Source organism: Alosa alosa, chromosome 18 (genome assembly GCF_017589495.1).
Source record: "Alosa alosa isolate M-15738 ecotype Scorff River chromosome 18, AALO_Geno_1.1, whole genome shotgun sequence".
Lineage (NCBI taxonomy): Eukaryota > Metazoa > Chordata > Actinopteri > Clupeiformes > Clupeidae > Alosa > Alosa alosa.
In genome coordinates, this window is record NC_063206.1 from 29514094 (window position 1) to 29535509 (window position 21416).

Below are 21416 nucleotides of genomic sequence, written 5' to 3' on the forward strand. Positions count from 1 at the left end.
AGCATTTGTAGAGCCAGAAACATATTACGATATCACATTAAAAAGCATTCTTTTGATTATAGTCATGGTTGAAAATTATGTTAAATGTTTTCACTAAAGCTTTTTTTGTCTGTATTGTACCGCATATTTTCACATCTTAATTTGTTTAATTCTGTAAAACTAGCTTCCCCTTCCTCTATTTAAGTTGCCACTGCAATGGACATGAGATTAATTGTGGATTTATTCACAGGCACAGAGCCTTTCCAACTTGCATGTCCATGTGGAGAGAATGTGGATCACATGGGGAGAACATAGCCATGGGATATAGTCAAGGGCTTTGCACTTGCTTTTCCATCTCAGACAGATGACAATCAGACAAAATAATGTCAAAAGAGTGTCATAGATATGCGATCACAAAAGAGTAAATTTCATGATTTTAATTTTCAGTTTTCTGTAGAACAGAAATGCTGAATGGCTGAAAAGTTGAAAAAGTGAGAGCTGCTTGGCTTAGATTTGAAACCAGAAAGTTGAAATGGAATGATGTCACTTGTTGCATCTGGCAAATGCTACATATAATGCACAGATCCCCCCCACACACACACACACACTTTTGGGAAATGGTAGTTTTCATAAGTTAGTGTTTGCCACCCACAGCTGTAAAATATTTTACCACTCTAAGGGTAAAGCCTCTTTGCATTTTCATTAAATATGTCACTTAAAGGAGAACTCAGCATGAATGCAACATAGGGCCTTGTTGTTTGATGTTGTAAACAATCTATTGTAATTTACATCAGCGTCTACACTATTTAAATTTGTATTACCCTGATGGGGAGCTGAGGTACAGCAATCTGTTTGTATCTCTCTATGTGTGGCCACTCACATAATTTAAACTACTGGTCCGATATACTTCAGTTTTTCATGCAAGGTATATTGTTCCCCTATCCTCCTACATAACAATCTGGATGCAGGATTTTTTTTTTCATCTGGACATTTTCCATTACTGTTATACAGAAGTAATACAGCCACTATATATACTGTCCAACAAAAGGCTGAAAATCTGTAGTGTCATGACGGCTTAAAAAACAAAGTCCTTCAGTGATTACAAATGACTTAACAGTTGTGTACTAAAAATGTATATCGCATTTGGTATACCACCGATTTCAATTGGCTGTAGGAGAACGGTTTTGAGTATGGCTACAAAAAGCACAACTTGTGTGAACATTGGTCAAGTGTATAAAGTTTGGTAACGATCAAAATTTGTGACGTGAAAATTGTTTCACTTTCGCTAAAATCCAATATAACATAAAATCCATCATGGCAGAAATTGATGTTATATGGTGTGTTGAACTCGGCTTGGTCCAAAGATTCCAAGGATACCTCAATTCTGAAAATCGGGCAAACGGTTCAAAAGTTACTTGTGTGAACGCATGTCCAACTTTCACCAGTTGGTGGCACTAAGAGCTCTCGAGGTGCCAACATGAAACTTGGTGAAATTAGTCATGGGACTGTCCCCATTCAGTGTGCCAAATCCCACAACTTTTTACCAGACGGTTCTATGGGCTGCCATAGACTCTCATGGCGAAAGAAAGAATAATAAGAAAAGGTAGAACCACAACGGGGCTTCACTGCTTGGCCCCCAATGAAAAATATTCCTTCAGAGACCTGGGGAGAAATAACTGGTCTGCTCTAATATATGTGTAAAATCAGAAAAGAAAAATCCTTGCATTAGGTGAAAACAATCATGCAAGCTCAATATGTTAACAAATAAGGTCAGAGTAATACATGTAGGCCTACATTAACATTTGGGTGCTATGATTGGCTGGAGGGGAACTGCCAGATAACAATGTTTCAGGACTCTGTCCAAATCTGAGCATTACTCGTGGCTTCTGCTCTCTCATTCTTCCTCGTTCCTACTCTCCACATCTGTCCTGGATTTCAGGCTGGATGAGCAACTTCTTACATTTTTTCACTTTCCAAAAATCCCAGATGCTGAAGGGGAGGGAATGTGACTGACAGACTTAGCAAGGCCAGATTCCCACTGATGGTCCAGACATTAATTCTTTTTTAAGCAGTTGGATAGTTGACAGCACACTGGATGACCTTTATCCCTGATCAGATTCCAGTCGTGTCTTACGTTTCTCACTTTCCAAAAATGTTTAGCATACCAGTGGCTTCTATTGACTTGTTGGAGCAGAAAGAGAATGCATGCTCTGCCTTGTAAGGTATACCTGAATGATGGTGTCTTTAGTTCCATGACCTCAAGGCAAAACACACATTAGACTCTTATCTGAGGGGATGTGAACACAGGTCAACCAATGAAAACTATGAAGTAATATTGAACACTGAACATGTAAACATTTATAACATCTTTTAACATGATATTCCCATTGGTTCTACATAGTAACAATGGTATACTAAACATAAACTGTATTTACGTCTGTGCAATCTTAATTGGGCTGGGCACTATAATAAAAAGTTGTGTGGCAAGTGTCAAACATTGCAAATGTTTTTTTTTTTTTTTTTTTTTCAAACTACATGTTGATGAGTAGTCAGGAAGTCTGATCAACAAACTAAGACAAATTATTGCATAAATCATGAGAAATGAGAAGACAGGGAATAGAGTGCCTGCTGCTGACTGGATAAGATCTGCCCTGTCCAGGCGTGATCTGTGTGGATCAGATGTAGAATTCCAGCAATGCCCATATCCTTGCCAACAGCCAATGTTTTCCCCTTTTGTTTTGACCATGTTATTATCTGCTTTCCGTTTTCATTGTCCTAGATTGGCACTTATGCAAACACAGAAACAAAAGGTTTTGTTTATTTATAAAATAGATTCTACAGCCTACCTCTTTTCAAACAGTATTTCAGGTAATGTTACATTATTTTGATAGAAATGCATGACTGTCTCATTATGTGTGTATGTGTAAGGGTGCTTTCTTTTTTCTTGAGGGGTGGGGTTGTTGATTTTGATATTTGTTTATATCGAAAACCTCAAGATCTTGCCCTGGACCTTGATGCAGGGCATCCTGGGACATCCTCCTCCAGAAACGTGTAAAAAGTTTTATATTGGTGCTTCTCTTCAAATACATGTTGTATACTGTATTAATGTTTGGAACAGAAATGAGATGTAAGCTATATAAGAGTGTGTAAATCAGAGAACTATTTCTACATCATTAGTCTTGTGATACTGTCATATATCTCTCCTATCCCTTGTTTTGATCAGTATCCTCTCTCCTGTCAGTATAATGCAGATGTAATATTAGTTTTAGTTAGTAGTCTTTGAATGAGATTAAAATATAAAACATGTGATAAGTGCAATGTAGTGCACACCGCTCACTACCCCACTCATCTCTTTTCTGTTTTCCGTTTCCCTCCCCTCTTTGTTTTTCTCATCTCATTTTAATATTAAACTCTGCCATCTAGTGTTCACTTCTGTGTAAATAATCTTGAAGTCTATTGTGTCTCAAAAGTGGCTGTTTCATCAAAGGCTATGGTTGTCATTGCCATCGCTGTCATTGTGATGAGCCTTCTAACAGGATAAAAACAGCTTTTCAAATGTGATGACATAATTAAACACAGAGCTAGGTACATTTTAAAATTCATGGATATGCACTGAGCTGCCTTTAAACTGTTGCTACAATTTTGTATTTTAGGCTGCCTTTAAACTTGCTGAAATTTTGCATATAGATAGACTATACTAGAAGGCCTGCAGGTAAGAGGAGTTATATAGGACATTATATGAATTTGCCTTGCTCAGCTTCAAGCACACATGGCTTTTTTTGGGATTGCTCTTAGGTCTTTAAGACCTGTGTTAATAAGATCTCAACTGGTCGTAAATGTTTTGAGAGTGACAAAAAGAACAGTCAATTGATCCTGGGAATGTAAGTTCAGGAGGCAGACATTGTGGAGTGTTAGCCTCAGAAACACTGGTGAAATGATAATACAAGCAGAAAGGGGATTTCTCATTCCCCATTCAAAACATTTTTCATGGAATTTCAGTTTCTATTTGAAAATAGTTCAGTTGATATTGCTTTCCCACTGGGGGCAGATCTGGCAGTCCATTGACATTTTGCTCACCGGTTCTCTAGCAGTCCGCTGGCAGGTTGCAGACAAAATTGCCCAATATTATTTTGCCACTATGGTCTAAAATCTTTTTCATTTGTTCACTTATACTCCATCATTTTAATAACTTTTCTTAATAAGTTAAATTTAAAGAGATGGTGGTCCAACAGCAGACCACAAGTGGCACGCCACCGGCGGCATACTACCAGCGGCCAATATCTGCCAATGTGATTTTTCTATCTGGGTTGTATTGACAACAACTGTTAGGAGGAATAGTATTAGTAAGCCAATAACATTAGGTGACATGAAGTGTAGGTAGCCAGTAGGCCTACTACAGGTTGTATATCTAATGGGAGGTGCAGGCATGCAAACAATGAGATCTGCTACTGTCAGCAGCCACAAGCACATCTTTTAGGGTGTCAGTTTACACACTGCCCACCGTTAGCCAAAATGAACCATCGGCCTTTATAGAGCCTGTATCCCAGACCTGCTTTGTTGAACTGAGCAAATTGAAAAATCAACAATATGACTTGGTTGTTTGTCTTTAGGTCTGTTTGCACTCCATATTGATTGACCAAGCTGTTGCAATTGCAGCCAAATGTTAGTGAATCCAATCCAGTCTAATCTAGGCCTAGGCCTACCTGTTGGTGACCTGAGAGATAGGCTACATTAATATTTTAGTGCAGAGGGTGGGGAGGTTTGCCTCGGTAAGCGTGTGTGAATGTGTTCAATCAATGTAGCCTAAGGCTATGCCTTACATCGAGAAAAAAACATTCGTCCTCCAACAAAATTGTGGAGGATTCTTTGAAGGAGCCTTCACAATGACAGTCGGTTAGGTGACAAGCTTGACCAAAAGTTGCATAGGACTAAAAGGGCCTATAGGCCGACTTGCCAATAACATCTTAATAGAGACAAAGACATTCACTTGATTAACCTAAATAGCCTGAAAAGAAAGAAAAAAATTCAGAAGCCACTGTAATTCACATTTGTGGCAGCAAGTTCGTGTATAGCCTACACTCGCCAAAACGGATCACAAAACAAGATTCGCGTGAATGTGCCCACTTCACAGAGGACAGCTCGTGGATGAGAATTATTTTCCCCACACCCCTCAACCCACCATCACCACTCCCTCCCTTAACCTTCTGATACGGCAGATTTCATCAGCGGTGCTGGTGTTGACATTGACAGCCAAGGATTTTGTCTCCTCACCAAGGTTAGTTTTCTTGGAAAGAACCGTAGGCTACAGGCTGGTTCAAATGTGGACCTGAAACATGCTGCGGAAAAGAGGCTGATGACCGGACTGTTCTTGAAGGATACCGAGATGTAGTAGTGTGCAAATCGCCTCTTATGAGACTCCGCTGCACGGCGTGTTGCATTGATAGACGGCCGAAAACCAAAAAATGTCGACCAAAACACCTTTACCAACCGTGAATGAGCGTGATGCGGAAAATGTAAGTACCAAATTAGATTCAGTAATATCTATGAGAAGCAGCCTAACATCAAGAGTAATTGTGATCTTTCGTTGCAATGTGATGAGTTGAATTAGCTTGGTACCCGGCAGATTAGCGTTAAGGCCTCATGAAGTAACACTAGCACGAAGCCGTCAGGACGAGATGAAAGTAATGGAGCAAACGTCTTCCTCTGTCAAGCGACGAGACCGCATATTAGTATCGCTAACGAAAGACAGATTGCCACAGCTTGCATGACACCTCAAACTGTTCTGTAGCTGAATCTGCTGAGAGGGTCAGTAGCCTACTTGTTTTATCGTTGTCATAATTAATCTTGTATCGACAGACTTACCGACATATCGATACATAGCTACTTATTGTATGAAGTAGGCTATGACAGTAGGCTAGCTATAACGTAGATTAATTGCATCAATCACTAATCGCAATTTATTTGGCCACTTACAAGCTATTATAGCTTACTATGACAGCAACTGAAGCCTAGTGTAGGCTATAGTGGCCAGTTTACAATTAATAGGCTAGAGTAAGCTATGTTTAAGAATTAACGATTGTCTTTTTGGAAGATGCATGTAAATTAGGCTGTTTGTGCTATTGCGGGAATGAACAATACCTGTAACAAAAGTTGTTATCATTGAAAGGTTGTGAATGTTTTTAATCATGAAGTCCTTGAAAATAAAACATTGTTAGGAAGACTACAGACAACCTGAAGCTTGGGTTACAGAACATTAAAATGAAAAATACGTATAGTAAATGAATGTAGGCTACGACTCTGGTGCTCTATGCCAGTGGTTCTTATGGTCTGGCTTTGGGACCCACAATTTCCCATGTTCATGAAGTCACGACCCATATATATTAATAGCATTCAAGACAACATATTTGGTGAGCTACATGCTAAGAAAGGCGAAGTGCCTGTAGGCCTATTTGTTTGGAACATGCTGTTTGGCATTACATTTGTGAAGTCTCCAACTACTGATATCACCTTAAAGTACTTGACAGATCTGTCTTTGACAGGTGTACAGTGTATAGTGTTTCACTCATGTTCCAGCAATTGTGAACATCGCACACTGTGGATTCTGCACCATTTCGTCTCAATTTAAGTCTATTTGAAATGGGCGATTTCCAGAATGGTTCCGCGAACCACTTTTGGGTCCCGACCCACCAGTTAAGAACCACTGCTCTATGCCATAGGACTACAGGTAGGCATAGTGGTGGAGTCCAGTGTGACTGGTTTGGTGTGGTGGTGTCTGATACAGGTCTACATCATTGTGTAGTATAATGAAGCATCTTCTTATTAATTAAAAGCAATATTTTGCTTTTTTGCAAATTTTGCAAATTAATTTGAATTAAAAGTAAGATAAAAGGGTCTTTACACATGCGCACACACACGTGTGTACAGTGTAGGCTACTATATTTCTGTCCTTCCTTGTAGTTTTTTTTCTTCTGTGAAACAGCACTCAGGCTTTCAAAACATTTTCAAGTCAAAGTTCTTCTGGTGTGACGACAGACAGGGAAAGGTAAAAGTTAAAATTCTGTGGTCTCTTTATTGGGTTTTACACACATCCTTTCCAGGATGAACATACAGCGCCTATAAAAAGTATTCAACCCCTTGGATATTTTTCCTTTTAATGCTTTAATAAATGGAATATTGTCAATTTAATTTGGCTTTTTTTACACTAATTTACAAAATCCCCTCTTTAATGTAAAAGTGAAAACGTTTTTTTACAAAGTAATGATAATTAAGTAAAAATATATAATGCAAAATAAGTGATTGCATAAATATTCACCCCCTTAAAGTGACTGACCTAAATCAACAGCTGTCCAGCCAATTGGTGCTAGTCTCACAATTAGTGAAAAGGAGATCGCCTGATTCCCTTGGAGTTCAGTAAAATCTATCATTAAGGAATGTAAGTGTAAGGCCCGTCTTTTGCCCAAACCTAAAGAATGCCTTTTGCATTCAATTTACATGTGTGGATGCCTGTGTTTGATCTGTATTGTCTTAGCTGGCCATGGCCAAAGATCCCCAACACCCGCTCATGCATAAAGTGACCGTTTGCTCCTTGTTCTGGCCCCTGAGATAACTCAGTCCTGGGCCTACTTGATGTCTTATGGTGAGATAGGCCAACCTCATTATCATACAGTATTGCTCTGTAAATATGTGTTGTGAATAATACATTCATGTTTGGTCTTGAATTAATACTTGTAACATGGGTAACAGTCTGATCATGGTTTCGTTACAATTGAATGTATCTGTGCATAGTTCTAGACTAGGAATTACACTGTAGCATAAAGTTATGATATCCACCTGGGCCACATCCACCCACCTCAGACAACAAAGGCTCTGATGAGTCGGGGGTGGCCCAAGTGAATGATAAAAGTGGAGGCTTTTGTCCTCCTCGCAGTTTCTTTCCCATTTTGGCTTCTTCTTTTCCATCTTGGACCTCTTCTCTGGGTCTCTCTCTTTTTTCCCCTTTCTCTTCCTCTCCCTTTCTCTCTCCCCCTCTCTCTGTCTCTCTCTCTCTCTCTCTCTCTCTCTCTCTCTCTCTCTCTCTCTCTCTCTCTCTCTCTCTGTCTTTCTTTCTCCCCCTTTCTCTATCTCTGGGTTTGTATTGTTTTATCTGGTGTATCTGTTATCTCTAACTTGTCAAGTTTACCTCTGTGAATTGGTTAAGTTTCCTTTGTTACCATTTGCTACAGTAGAACATATGAGTTTACTTTTACCTTCAACTGAAGTGATATAGGTTACATTTACCTTTAAGGCTTAGTGCCTAATAAATTGTTCATTTGCCTACCAATAGTATATCTTCAATTCTCGTAGTGTGCCATGCCATTCTCCTCCATAGCTGATAAGATAGTTACTTGGTAATTGATTGGTGATACAAATTATTAATCAAATGGAGTCAGATTAACGAGTATGTAATAATATCATTGCCATTTAACTCTTCACCCTATTTGTCCACACAAGCTCCTTCAAGTGAGGATATAGCTCGATGTCTCTATGTTTCCGAGGCTATATTTATAATTTCTGAGCGTCGTACATAAGGAATATGGCAAATGTGCAAATCTGCCTATTGCAGGCCATCACCACAAACTGAGTGACTGTTCAAAAAGAATAATGGAGGCCACCAAGGCACCCATGACAACTCTGAAGAAGTTAAAAGCTTCAGCAGCTGAGATGGGAGAAACTATGCACACAGCAACGTTTGCCCAAGTTCTTCACCAGTCAGAGCTCTAAAAGTGAGTCGAAAGTCTTATTAAATCTCGACTAAAGTTCACCCAAAGACATGTGGGAGACTCCAAGGTCAAATGGGAGAAGGTTTGTTGGTCTGATGAGACCAAAATTTAGCTTTTTGGCCATCAGACTAGATCCTATTTTTGGTGGACACCAAACACTGCACATCACCTAAAATGCGCCATCCCTAATTTGAAGCATGGTGGTGGTAGCATCATGCTGTGGGGCCCTCAACTGCAGGCTCTGGAAGGCTTGTAAAGGTAAAAGTAAAATGAATTCAGCAAAATATATGGAAATCCTAGCCTAGAAATCTAGACGCACCCTAGCAGCGGCAAATTAATTTGCTCAGCCTGTACGTCTAGTATCAAACCATAGGGATTTCTATTGGCTGATGCCGTGGACTTCATCCAATCACAGCGCTCAATTTTGTTAGAGAGTCTTAAGGCAGGCTTAACAGGATAACAACAGTCCTGCGACTGTGAACAACAAGGAAAGTTGGCTATGGCGAACGAAGAGCGGTTGTTGGCGTCAACTTTGGAGGAGTTGGACTTGTGCTTTTCTTTGAAAGTTGAGCAACACAATGCACTTAAGTCATTACTTTCGAAGAAGGATGTATTTGCCGTTTTGCCGACCGGATACGGATATGGTCGTAGCGCTGACCTATTGCATGCCTAGGCAGTTTGAAAGACAATTCTCTGCCCTCCCCTTGGATTAAGCGAGGTGAATGGTTCGATTCCAGACTATACATTTCAATGATATAGGATGGCCCGCCAGGCTATGGAAATCCTGGAGGACAATCTGATTCAGTCTGCAAGAGAACTACGACTTGGGAGAAGATTTACTCTCCAACAAGACAATGAGCCGAAGCCTACAGCAAAAACTATACAGAAATGTTTTAAAGACAACAAGGTGAATGTTCTGGAGTGGCCGAGTCAAAGCCCAGACCTCAGTCCTATAGAAAATCTGTGGCTGTACTTAGAAAGGGCTGTTCACACCCGATCCCCTTCAAACCTGGCAGAGCTTAAGCAGTTTTGCAAAGAAAAATGGAGTAAAATTGCAGGATCCAGATGTGCAAGCCTAATTGAGACCTATCCACCCAGACTCCATGCTTTAATTGTGGCCAAAGGTGCATCTACTCAATTCTGACTTGAAGGGGGTGAATATTTATGCAATCACTTATTTTGCATTATTTATTTTTAATTAAAGGGACACCAGGCAAGCCTGATGCTTTTTCTCTACGAAACTCCCCCTCGCTCGGTCTGAAGCTCTTTTCCTTTTCTTTGCATCTTCCGTCAAGGGTTTTCACGGCTTCTTTGCTGGCTCTGCCATTATACACACGTTTGCAACAATCGCTAGCGTTTCGTTAGCCTGCCTCTGTGCTGTGGATGCAGGATGTAAACTGATCCTGCTTCGGTCGGCGGGTACGATACACTGAACTTGCAAGCGGGATATTCTTCCTATAGGCAGTACGGGCGGGCGAGAGAGTCTTCATTCGCCCTGTAATGAGTCATTTAACCATTTACCGACTTACGAAGATGAGTAATTAACACAAAAATGTTGCCTGGTGTCTTTTATTAACATTACTTTGTAGAAATCTTTTTTCACATTGACATTAAAGCTACATTGTGTAATGTTTTTGGTTGATTCTTATCAAAAACCCATTTTTTCTTTCAAAAATATGTGCTCATTCATGTGTATTCAACTAGCAATTCAAAGTATTCTCGTTGGCGTAGAATCTGCCATTCAGAATATGGCTGAGTCGCCCGTATGGCGGCACCCATGTTTCGGCCTCCATCTTTAGAATACATTAGCCAAGGAGGGACATACCTGAAATTCTAGCTCTGCCTTTCGCGTTTGTCGGTCAGCTACCGAACGACAGAGTTGTGCTTGCGGCTGCCGGGAAATCCCTAACATTGAATCACCTGATGATCTCTGACTCTTCGTACAGAGATAGAAGACCACGTTAGCGTTATCTTGAACTACATATCTTGTACAGTATTGCCGAATAATGTTAGCACTGATAAGTTGCTCGCTGAATATATAAGCCAAAATAACAAATCCATAACGACAACATCTGTTGCATCTTACTGCTAGATGGAAGAATTTCCCCCAAGAATTAACCCATACAATTATACAATGTAGCTTTAAAGAGGGGATTTTTGTACATTATTGTAAAAAAAGTACCCTGGAAGTCCAGAGTTCTCGCGAGAGCACAATGGAATTGTCTCTGCGAGACACTCTGGCAAAGAGCAATGATGCACGTTACTTTTACCCCAACATTCTGGGGAACCAGCTAAACTGATGAAGACAGCGCTACAACGTTGGAGGACAGTACACATTGGTCGTAGTGTTATCCGATTGCGTCGAAGTCCGAAATCATTCAGAGTAAACATGGTCTAGTGTTATCCAATTGCGTGCAGTGAGATTTTTAAATGCATGCTTGTTGCCGCCCCTCAAGTTGGGCCATTACATTGTTCTTTGCCAGACCCTTAATCTTTCTAAATGATCAGGGTCTGGATTTTCCAGGCTAGTAAAAAAGGTCAAATTAAATTGATCAAGATTATATTTATAAATATTTTTATAGGCACTGTATGTGTTCAGTGTGCAATGCTGATGCTTCAGGGTCACAACATTGTATTATGCTTAACTTGGTCAGACTACTGCACAGACTAGGCCTAGCTGTCAACTGTGTGTGACTGGTTTTGTGTATGTGTTCATTTAGGCATGTGACTATAGCTTTGATGATAAGAGTGTTTGGTAGAAGGTGTGCTGCAGAGTTGGCTCTCTTTGAAAGAATACAGTGTTGTCCACCTTCACCCAATAATAATAGTGTTAAGTCATTATGTTCTTCTTTTGACCTCACGGCACCCCTGCTTGCTGCTAATATGATATGCAATCATGACTAGGCCATGTGCATATACTGTACTTTGTCAATTAGTCGATTCATGTAGGATCTCTTGATTATTTTCCTGATTAAAGGAGTAGGGTGTTTGGTGTACAAAATGACAGAAAATGGTGAAATATCTTGATCAGTACAGTGTTTACCAAAGCCCAAGGTGATGCTCTAAAATATTCAGTTCAGTTCAATGTTCAAATCAGTTTTCTGTCATTGAGGAGAAAAGATAGAAACCAAAAAATATTTAAATTGACGATGCAGGATTCAGGATTTTTTTTGTCTAATTTCTCATCTACAGTAGTTGACAACTAATTGATTATGCCTAATTGTTGCAACTAGATACCATGACATTTGAGTTAATCTGAGTCTTTAAGAGCCGAGGAAGAATAATATAACTAATGTCTAATGAAATTGTAAGCTTTGTGTGTACAAAGGGGGAAGCAAAGGGTTTAGGCCTACCTTCTGACTAATAATGTACACTTCTTGGATGCAATGGACACATCTTGCACTCATGTTTGCAAAATTTCACATGAATTTGACAAACCATCTAGGAGTATGTTAAAATTGACCATGTGTCCAAACGCATAAAATCCCAATTACCTCCCTTCCTGTTGGGCGTGGCTAATGCAATGTACAGTACATACAAAAGTTGATTGTCTCTTTGAGCCCCACACACCTACCAAATTTGGTGTGTGTAGCTGAAACTACAGTATATATCGACCACAGAGCTCAATGACATAAGGGGGCGGTATGGAGTCTGTGGGCCACACCCGGGGCTAAAGCCTCTGTAACTGAGTAGCGAGCGCTTCGACTGATGTATGTACCAAATTTCCTGCGTTTTCGATCAAGGGAACCACCTCAAAAAAGGCAAAGTAATGTCCTAAAAAAAGTGAAGAACAAGAATAAGAATCCTTACCAAAACAATAGTAGTAGATTCTGTGATTCCGTCCATTCCGTATTTCATAATTAGACCTACATGTCTTTCCTGACTTCCCAAACCTAAATTTACATTTATTTACATTTACATTAATTTAGCAGACACTATTATCCAAAGTTACTTATATATTTCAGTTATATTACAAAGTCCATTGTCCCTGGAGCAATTTGGGGTTAAGTGTCTTGCTCAAATGCACAATGGTGGAAGCTAGGCTAGCTCCTTAGGTCAGACCACCCCTGAGAATGTCAGAACAGCTTTTATTGCACAAAACTGCGGCTATAAATGTGTCTGGGTAGGCGGCCTACATACTCTATTGTTCACATATGCCACCAACACCATCACAACCTCACATTTGCCACTAACACCAATCAAGCGCACCTTCCTTCCTCCGTTATTTGTATAACCACCAGCCAACACTGGCGCAGACCCACCATTCAAAAAGTGCTGCAATAGATTCTCACTCACGAGATAGCGCTACATAAAGCGCCTTACCATCATGTAGCCATACTTCAGTGGAGATGTGTGCCTAAGATGGTAGGCTAAATGCTCTAGAAAGCAACACATATTTAAAATGAAACATGAATCTACAAAAAAGTAGGCTACTTTTTAGTGGAACATTTTGAGTTACAAAGTGCCCTTTTATTGAGATCTAAACTTGCAGCCTATGGCCATGTAGTTGAAGTTATGTAGGCCCTAGGCCAGGGGTGCGTTTTTGGCTCAAGTGCCACATTGAGTTTTGAAAATTGGCCGGTGGGCCGGAACCCTTTCTTGGAAGAATTTTGCTCCAACATCTAGTTAATATAACAAAAAATAAACATGATCTAAACCATTTTGCTTATAAGCAGGGTTGTATAGCAGAAGATGCTGATTCATATTCTAGACATTTACAATATGGCAGACAATAAAAGTATTCTCATTGTCATCATCATAATTCACTTGCCTTTTTGCTTGTAGCACATGTCCGTGGATGGACTCCGAGATGGCCCGACCCCTCCCATGAAGTCCGGCAGCCGCCAGAGTCTTTCTCGGTGCCGCAATTCCACATCTGATGAGCATCCACATATTGGAAACTACCGTCTCCTCAAGACCATTGGCAAGGGCAACTTTGCCAAAGTCAAGCTGGCGCGGCATGTTCTAACAGGAAGAGAGGTGAGAGACATTTCGGTCTTGAGTGTTCTATCCGGAAGTTCTATGATGTTTCTGTTATATTTTATGTGTAATTTAATTATATCAAACAGTATTCCAAAGATACTGGAGGACTGTGTCTTGGTGTGTGCTAAATTATTACTTTGTGGTATTATGAGTGGTCCAAAGAGCATAGCTGTTTTGTTTCAATAAAAGTGTCATGTTACATGCTCCTTGAAATACCAAATGAAATATTTCAGATAAAAAGACAGTGATGATGAGATTTTGCACTCAGCTGTAGCCTAGGCCTGCTAGTGGTGAGTCTGTTATTACATAATGATGGGAAAATGTATTACATTTTGTTGAGTTATTACATAATGCGGTGTTGTTACATAATGTGTTGTTACAGGCATTTATCTGGGAGTACTGGAGGTAGGGGTGAGCTACCTTGCTGGCGTGTTTAATTTGGTTCCTTGGTTAAAATATAATGTAGGCTACGCTTTTTTGCACAAAATTGCGTCTGCTAATAAACTTAAACATAAACACAAATAAACGTGATTTCCTGTGAAATCCCTGACTGTGCCTACTATTATTTTTTGACATCAAACCTGGAGAGGAACGAACGGCAGCTGTTCCCAAAGTTCACATGTGTTTTTTTGTTTTTTTTAATTAAGCGACGTTTTTTGCGGTGGCGCTTAAATTCTAGGAGCGACGCTAAGCCGCTGCTGAATACATAATAGGGGAAACACTGTAGTCCATTGGTGGTGATAGTGGCTGAGGTGTATAATAATTTGCCCCAATTAATTTAGTGAGGTGTATAATAGTTTGGCCCAATTAATGAATAAGTCCCCAAAGCCAAACCGCTCTAATCTGGAAAACAGGAATTTCCAATTGACTCTGTCAAATGCTTTCTCAGCGTCTAATGTGACAATGACTGTGTTGCTTTTTTGGGTTGTAAAGTGATACATAATATTAAATAATCTGCGTGTATTACTTGAGGCTAACCTGCCTTTAACAAAACCTGTTTGATCGGGATGAATTATGGATGGAATGGCCTTTTCAAATCTGACTGCTAGAGCTTTGGCGATTATTTTGGTGTCTACATTGATTAATTAAATTGGTCTGTAACTTGATGGTAGGGTTGGATTCTTATTGGGCTTGAGTAGAAGCTAAATTGTTGCAGTGTTAGAGGTTGCCAGAAGTCTGGAATTGTGTTTTGATTAGTTTACCAATTGGATTAAGAGTGGGGCTAAAATTGACCAGAAATGCTTATAGAACTCAGAAGGGAAGCCATCTGGACCTGGTGCTGTGTTGTTTGGCATTGATTTAAGTGTAGCATAGAATTCATCTGGAGATATTGGAATTTCTAATTTGTTTTTTGATCTTTGTCAAGTTTGGGTAAATTGATGTTGTTGAGAAAGCGGTTAATCTCTTCGTTGTCTGGATCTTTTTCTGGTGAATAAAGCCGGTTGTAGAAATGACAGAAGATTCTATTTATTTCAGTTGTGAGTGGGTAAGCTAATATTCCCCAATATTATTCTTAAAAGATTATTCTTCTCTTTCTGATCAGGGGTGAGTCATTGGGGGCCAAGCAGCGAAGCCCTATTGTGTTTCTAAGTTTTCCGTATTATTAGTGTGCTTGCTGAAAGCAGGTGTGTTGTGTCAGCATCTAAGGAAGGGTATAAATATTGGTGTTCAACAATTTTTTTGGAGTGCGATCGTGCGATCCATTCAGGCTTTGCGCTATGTAGTCATTAAATAAATTTTGCACGGAACTCTGCCTTCTTTTTGGGATACGTTTTTGACTTCAGCACTTATAATTAGGGGTGTCACGATTCTCCAAATCCTCGATTCGATTTAATTTTCGATTTTAAAGTCACGATTCAATTCTATTATCTTTTTGAAATATTACTATTAATGCATTCCTTATGTTATTTACTTTTTTTTGGCCTTTTTTGTTTCGGGGGACTTTTATTTTGAAACCGCTTTTTATTTTGAAACGTTCCAACCAGGCTGTAATGTAAACAGAACAAACATTAAAAACAAGTGAAATGAAAAAACACAGAATGATAATTTCATTGTTTCATCACACTCCGAAGAGATCCAAGGTTAGTGTTCATGGAATATGTACTTATCAATGTGCATTTTAAGCCTTAAAGTAATTTTGGACTGTAACTAGATCATCTTTTCACTTGCTAAGTTGAGTAGGCTAAGTTAGTGTTAATTGACGTGAATGAACAACAAAATACTTCTAAAAGCACTTGAGAAATCAAAGAACATGATCCTCACAGTGCTGCCAGCTCTGTCCAGGTCAGAATGTGCTTTATGGAGCTGGTAGACAATGGCATCCTCAACACCCACCTCTGGGTGGTATGCAAACTGTAATGGGTCCAGGTAGGTGATCACCTGTGCTTTACCTGTGCTTTACCTGTGCTTTATGCACCTGTCCATTAGCTAATAGCTTACAAATGCTTAATAGTGTGTAGTTATTACCTTATTTTAACATTATACATTATTATTATTACATTATTATAACATTATAACAACAGTCTTTGGTTAGCAAGAGTTGTGTAAAAAAGGTAAGCATTAAAATCCTTCCATTTTGGATTTGAAGGGAGCAAATCAAAAGTTATGTTATAAATCATATTTGATATATTTTATCTGAGCTGATTTATTTCTTGAGAGACAAAGAAAAGACATTTTCAAGACAAGACATTTTCCTTCAGGGTGGTGTTGTTCTTTACTCAGAGCCCATCATGATCAGGCTATACATTCTCTCTTTCTCCCTCAGCCTGCCAACATTAGTTCTCAAGGAGCCTGCCGCTCCCCTTACACTACATCAAGAAGCTGTCTTCTTACTGAGAGAGGGATCATGGCCCTCTTTGGAGACTCTTTGCAGGATGCTGCAAATGCCATATGTTACTGACTTAGTGAATAATTCACAGGAGTGGCTATGCATGTTCACCTTCTGTCAAAGAAACAATGGTGAATTATTTATTCCGAAAAAACAACAGCTTTTATGTGCATGCACCCAATATCAGTTAAGTAATTGGCTCAGTGTGTCCATTTTGATAGATTTTTGTTCAGTACAGATTTGCAAGCCTGGCCCTGACTGACACACAAACAAGGCAAACTGTACAAAAACATGATTTTACCCTCCCTCCCTTAACCTTACCCTTGAGTGGCTGTGAAGAGAGGAAGTGCAATGTATCTGCCCACCTAAAGCATGCTGAGAATAGCAGCCACCTGCGTACATCATGACTCCTCACTCTGCTTCTCATTGCTCTCCACTTCTTCTCTCTGCCTGGTTATACAAAGAGCTGGCAGTGATATTTAGATGCAGCCAGGCAGCTGCTCACACTCTCCTGTTCATCAGGATTCTTGACAATACTGTGAAAAGTCCCCCTGAGCACCAAAGACTCTGAAGGCTCAGCTCAACTGTGAAAAGGTGCAGGCCGTCTGTAATTACAACAGGGAATTATTATCCAAATACAAGGATCTTGGCAATGGCATATTGTCTCACCTGATCAAAACAGGGCAATGCAAGGGACATATAAAGAGGCAGAGGCTAACTAGAAAAAATAAACAAAAGCAGTTCAGCCTCAGCCACACACATCTGACATGAGACCCAGCACCTGACCTTCCCATCTTCACTTTGTCTTCATAAAATGTAGACGTTATCAGTTACACAAAGTCTTTTTACTACTAATTAATGAAGTGATTCTCCGCACTTGATTGTTTTACAGGTCGCAGTGAAGATAATAGACAAGACACAGCTGAACCCCACCAGTCTGCAAAAGGTAAAGACCTGGCTAGCCTATTGCGCTTGCATTTCAAAATAGGGAATCAGGGAAACCAACCTAGTAATTATAAAAAGAGGAAGCCTTTTGTTATGTAAGAGGAGAAGACTACATTGCCAAATTATAGGTTTACAACATGACATACAGAACATAGGACTTGCACTTTCTGTATGTATCTCAGCCTCACACTCACTATTAAAGGCGCAGTCAGGGATTTTACGCGATTTCAAGCCCATAACATTTTTGGTCATATTCAGCAATCATCTCCTCACGACCGCTACCTGCCCATTCCGTAATTACACTGTAAAAAAAACCTGGTCTCTGTAGGCAGCCCAGCCTCCGAAAACTGGAAACAAATAAAGTGGGTGCAGCCCACTGCTTTGGTCCTTGGTTAAAATATAAAAGGGGACCAGAAAGTGGACCAAAACAAAAGGTTTTTTGTATTCACATTATGAGTTAATTTGAAAGAGGACTCGGATCTCTTTCTGGTGCACTTCAGCTCTGATGGGGCCTCAATTTCCTTCCTGTTCACACTATACCTTCTCTGGCTCAGACCTTATAGGCTACTGCTTTGGATTATGGGCTATGTAGTTGCTCATTTTCATCATCATTCATTATCAGTTTGAAAATATTATCATAACCCATAATTAGTGTGGTGATTTTGTTTAATTTTCTTCTGAAATATACTGTATATATGATAATATATTTTCAGAATGAATTCTGATCTGAAGTTATTGCAAATATGCTCTTGAACTGTCAGTCAGCATGCCAGACAATCACACTGTCTAACTCAGTGGTGGTTACTGGTGCTAGTGAACAGCAGCCTGTTCACTGCCCTGCTCAGTATGTAGGTTACTAGTATGTTTTATACATGCAAGAAGAGTTTGACAGATCCTTGCAGATCATGATGGTGAGCAATGTAATCCCAAGTTCACTAATTCTTCAATAGCTAGGCTCCCAAGGTGGTCTCAGTTCGGTTTGCGTTAGAGGGGTCTGAGTTCGGTTGGCGTGTTCACAAAAAACACCCTCAGAAAGAGTAAATAATTAGCTCTGATGTATTTTATGACTGATTTGGAGTAATTAAACTAAAGTCTGATTTTGTGCATATAATTGCAATGTGATCATATAGCACATCTGCATAGCCAAATCACCTTGAAATGCTATACACATCCAATTCTGAAATTCTAAGCCTTACATCTCTGATCTGATTTCAAGTTTTCCATTATTTGAATTCCAACAGAATGTACAGTAAAGGATATCCCCATGTCTGTGATTTGTAGGCATGAGGCTGGAGGCCCAAGTGCTGCATGCAAACCAAAGATTTCTAGAATGTCTTCTTAGGGTACCATAATTTCCCAACCATTAGCTACGGTTTATACATTGATTTTGCAAAATTTCTTCAGCTATGAGGTTAATACATGGGGGCAGTTAATATGGTATTAATATGTTTTTTTTTGTTTTTTTTTACTAGCATAAAATACTGTGTTCTGCGATTTATACACAATGCGGATAATATACAGGAAATTGCTGTACTGTAAATGTTTAGTGACATTTTAGTAATTCACAGACATTTGGAATAGCTAGGTGCTCCTGGGTAACTGTATGATGGACACTGGTCCTGTTCATGCTCCAGACATAGTTTTAATTAATGTGTGTGTTTCTGTGTGTTTCCGTGTGTTTCCTCTTTATGTGTATCTAAGAGAGAGTGGTTATATAGGTAGTCTGTATTATTCTATGTCCTACAGCGGTTTCGCAATCAGTATAACTTCAAAGGCATGCACAAGGCTGAAAAAATCAACTGATGTGAGGTCCATCTTGACTGACCAAACACTAATGAGACTGAGGGCCAGTACGTACATTTGCGAATGTAGCGTTATCAGTGCCATGGACAAACCGCAGATAGCGAACGCTGTCAGACCCAAGTATACGTCGTATTTATCAAACTTTCAATTCATAGTGTAATCTGCACCTTTCTCTGCCTTTCTCCACCACCTACCGCAATTTACGAACGTCCACAACTGAACGGCAGAGGCTACATACAAGTGCAGTTGAATGAAGTTTACTGATGACATCATTAACACATTGAGTGCCAAAAACGCAATATTGCGTTTTTAGCTTTTTTTTTTTTTTTAAATTACGAAAATAGACACTCTAACACACCTTATGTGCGATTTTGGGAACTATCATGGACAGAACTGAAATAGATGACGATCGAAAAACGAATGAAAACGCACAATCTGGACATTTTATCTGGACATTTTATCATAACTCGGCTGGTTGCCGCTTTGGGTCGAATCAGTGACGCATGCACGTCAGGTCAAAACCAGTCCATTTATTTTCGTGGGTTTATCACTAGGTGGCAGTCTCGCCAGGTCTCGTTAGGGCACCACATGCCAGGTCAAAAACATTAGAAAGAGTAGGCCTAACTGATCACCGTGCTGAGGAGGGAGTTCCATCTCCACCACGGGCTGGGCACTGAGCCAAAGCTTCCGAAAACAGCGCAGCATTCAAAGTGTTAAAAAGAATCAAACGTTTAGCGATCATGAAATAATACCATACATGTCAACAAGCAGGGAGATAATGAAGATCAGTAGTTCTACTCAAACTACTTGTGCACATAGGCTATGGAAGATTGGTCAAATCTAGCAAGTAGGAAAGTTTAAGTGAATGATGTGAAAGTAAGACATTCGAAAGGCCAACGAAAGTTAAGTTTGCTTTTGTAATAGTACAACAAAGACACAAAACAATTTGGATTAACACCTGCTTTTACAAGGTGGAAGTTTTTAGGCGCAGAATAGACGTGCGCTTTCACGAGCAGTTTTTGTACATACCGCGGAATACATAATTAGGCGCTATTTACACTTCCCCTCCCATCTCTTTACGCTAAACTCCCACTTTCCCCTGGATCCTCCCATGAATGCATATGCATGACACAGAAAAGCGCAGTTTGCCATTTTCAGCTCCCGCGAAAGGCAGTCTGCGCTTTGACCTCAATGCGGCCTGTTTGTACATACCTCGCAATGTTTTTACACGCACGTTGCGAAACAAATACACCTGAAGTGGGCGCAAAAGCATTAGTACATCTGGCCCTGAGTGTGTTCCTTTTAAACGGTGCCTGTCACTCATTCACATAAAGCCAGGCATGTGTCATGCAGCAAAGTGCTAAATGTATTTGACTATTTGTCTAGGTTATGTACTATCATTTTAAGTTTGTCAGATCTCCTGTGATTGTGTGAAAATTGATGCTCCATCAATAGGTTTTCAGGCAAAGGCCTGACTGGCCAATCAGTGTTCAAGCATTAGAGATGCACCGATTGATCGGCTGGTGACCGGTATTTTCGTGTGATCGGCCAAGACCAGTGACTGGCCGGTCAGTCTGAGACATGCCAATTTTATGCTGGTCAAATGCACTTGTGCGCCGCAGTTGAAACAACATCACCCAGCTGAGTTTGCAAAGTTTGAAGAAGCTAGCAAAGGCCAACACTCAGGGCTGGATGTACAAAGAAAGCACTAATACTGAGTTTTTCTATGCGCAGAAAACGAATGCTGTGCTTTACCATATTGCATTTAATTTACTAAGATGTCACTTCATTATGTAAACAGCGCTCACCATAAATGCATATTCATCAATGTATATGAAAATATGTTCCATGGCAGCATGTTGAAATGTATCATGAAAATTGGTTTTGTATTTTTTGTTGGATATTTGATGTGAGAAGAAAAAAATGGTTGTTCCATAACACAGTGTATTTAGTAGTGTGTGAATGTCCCACACTGGGAAGCATTTTAGTTTGATACTGCAGCTGAAGTTAGACTTGAAGAAGAATCTGTCTGTTCACCTGTTCCAGGTGTACCTGTTTTTTAACAGCCATTCCATTATTAAAAAGTTGATTACATTTCTATGTTAAAATGTTCTATTAAA

The 21416-nt window shown here is 39.8% G+C and overlaps 1 protein-coding gene across 2 annotated transcripts in view; it reads left to right on the forward strand.

The window, feature by feature from the left end:
- Positions 1 to 5110: 5110 nt before the first annotated feature.
- LOC125311648 (serine/threonine-protein kinase MARK1-like) overlaps positions 5111 to 21416 on the forward strand; it is a 40537-nt gene continuing 24231 nt past the window's right edge. Inside the window, exons 1-3 of one of the 2 annotated variants that reach the window (XM_048269911.1) lie at positions 5111 to 5492; positions 13524 to 13718; positions 17441 to 17494. In XM_048269911.1, the coding sequence (XP_048125868.1) occupies positions 5442 to 5492; positions 13524 to 13718; positions 17441 to 17494 (300 nt within the window). In that variant the 5' untranslated portion in view covers positions 5111 to 5441. The remainder of the gene's footprint in view (positions 5493 to 13523; positions 13719 to 17440; positions 17495 to 21416) is intronic. The other variant, XM_048269910.1, reaches the window with a different exon arrangement.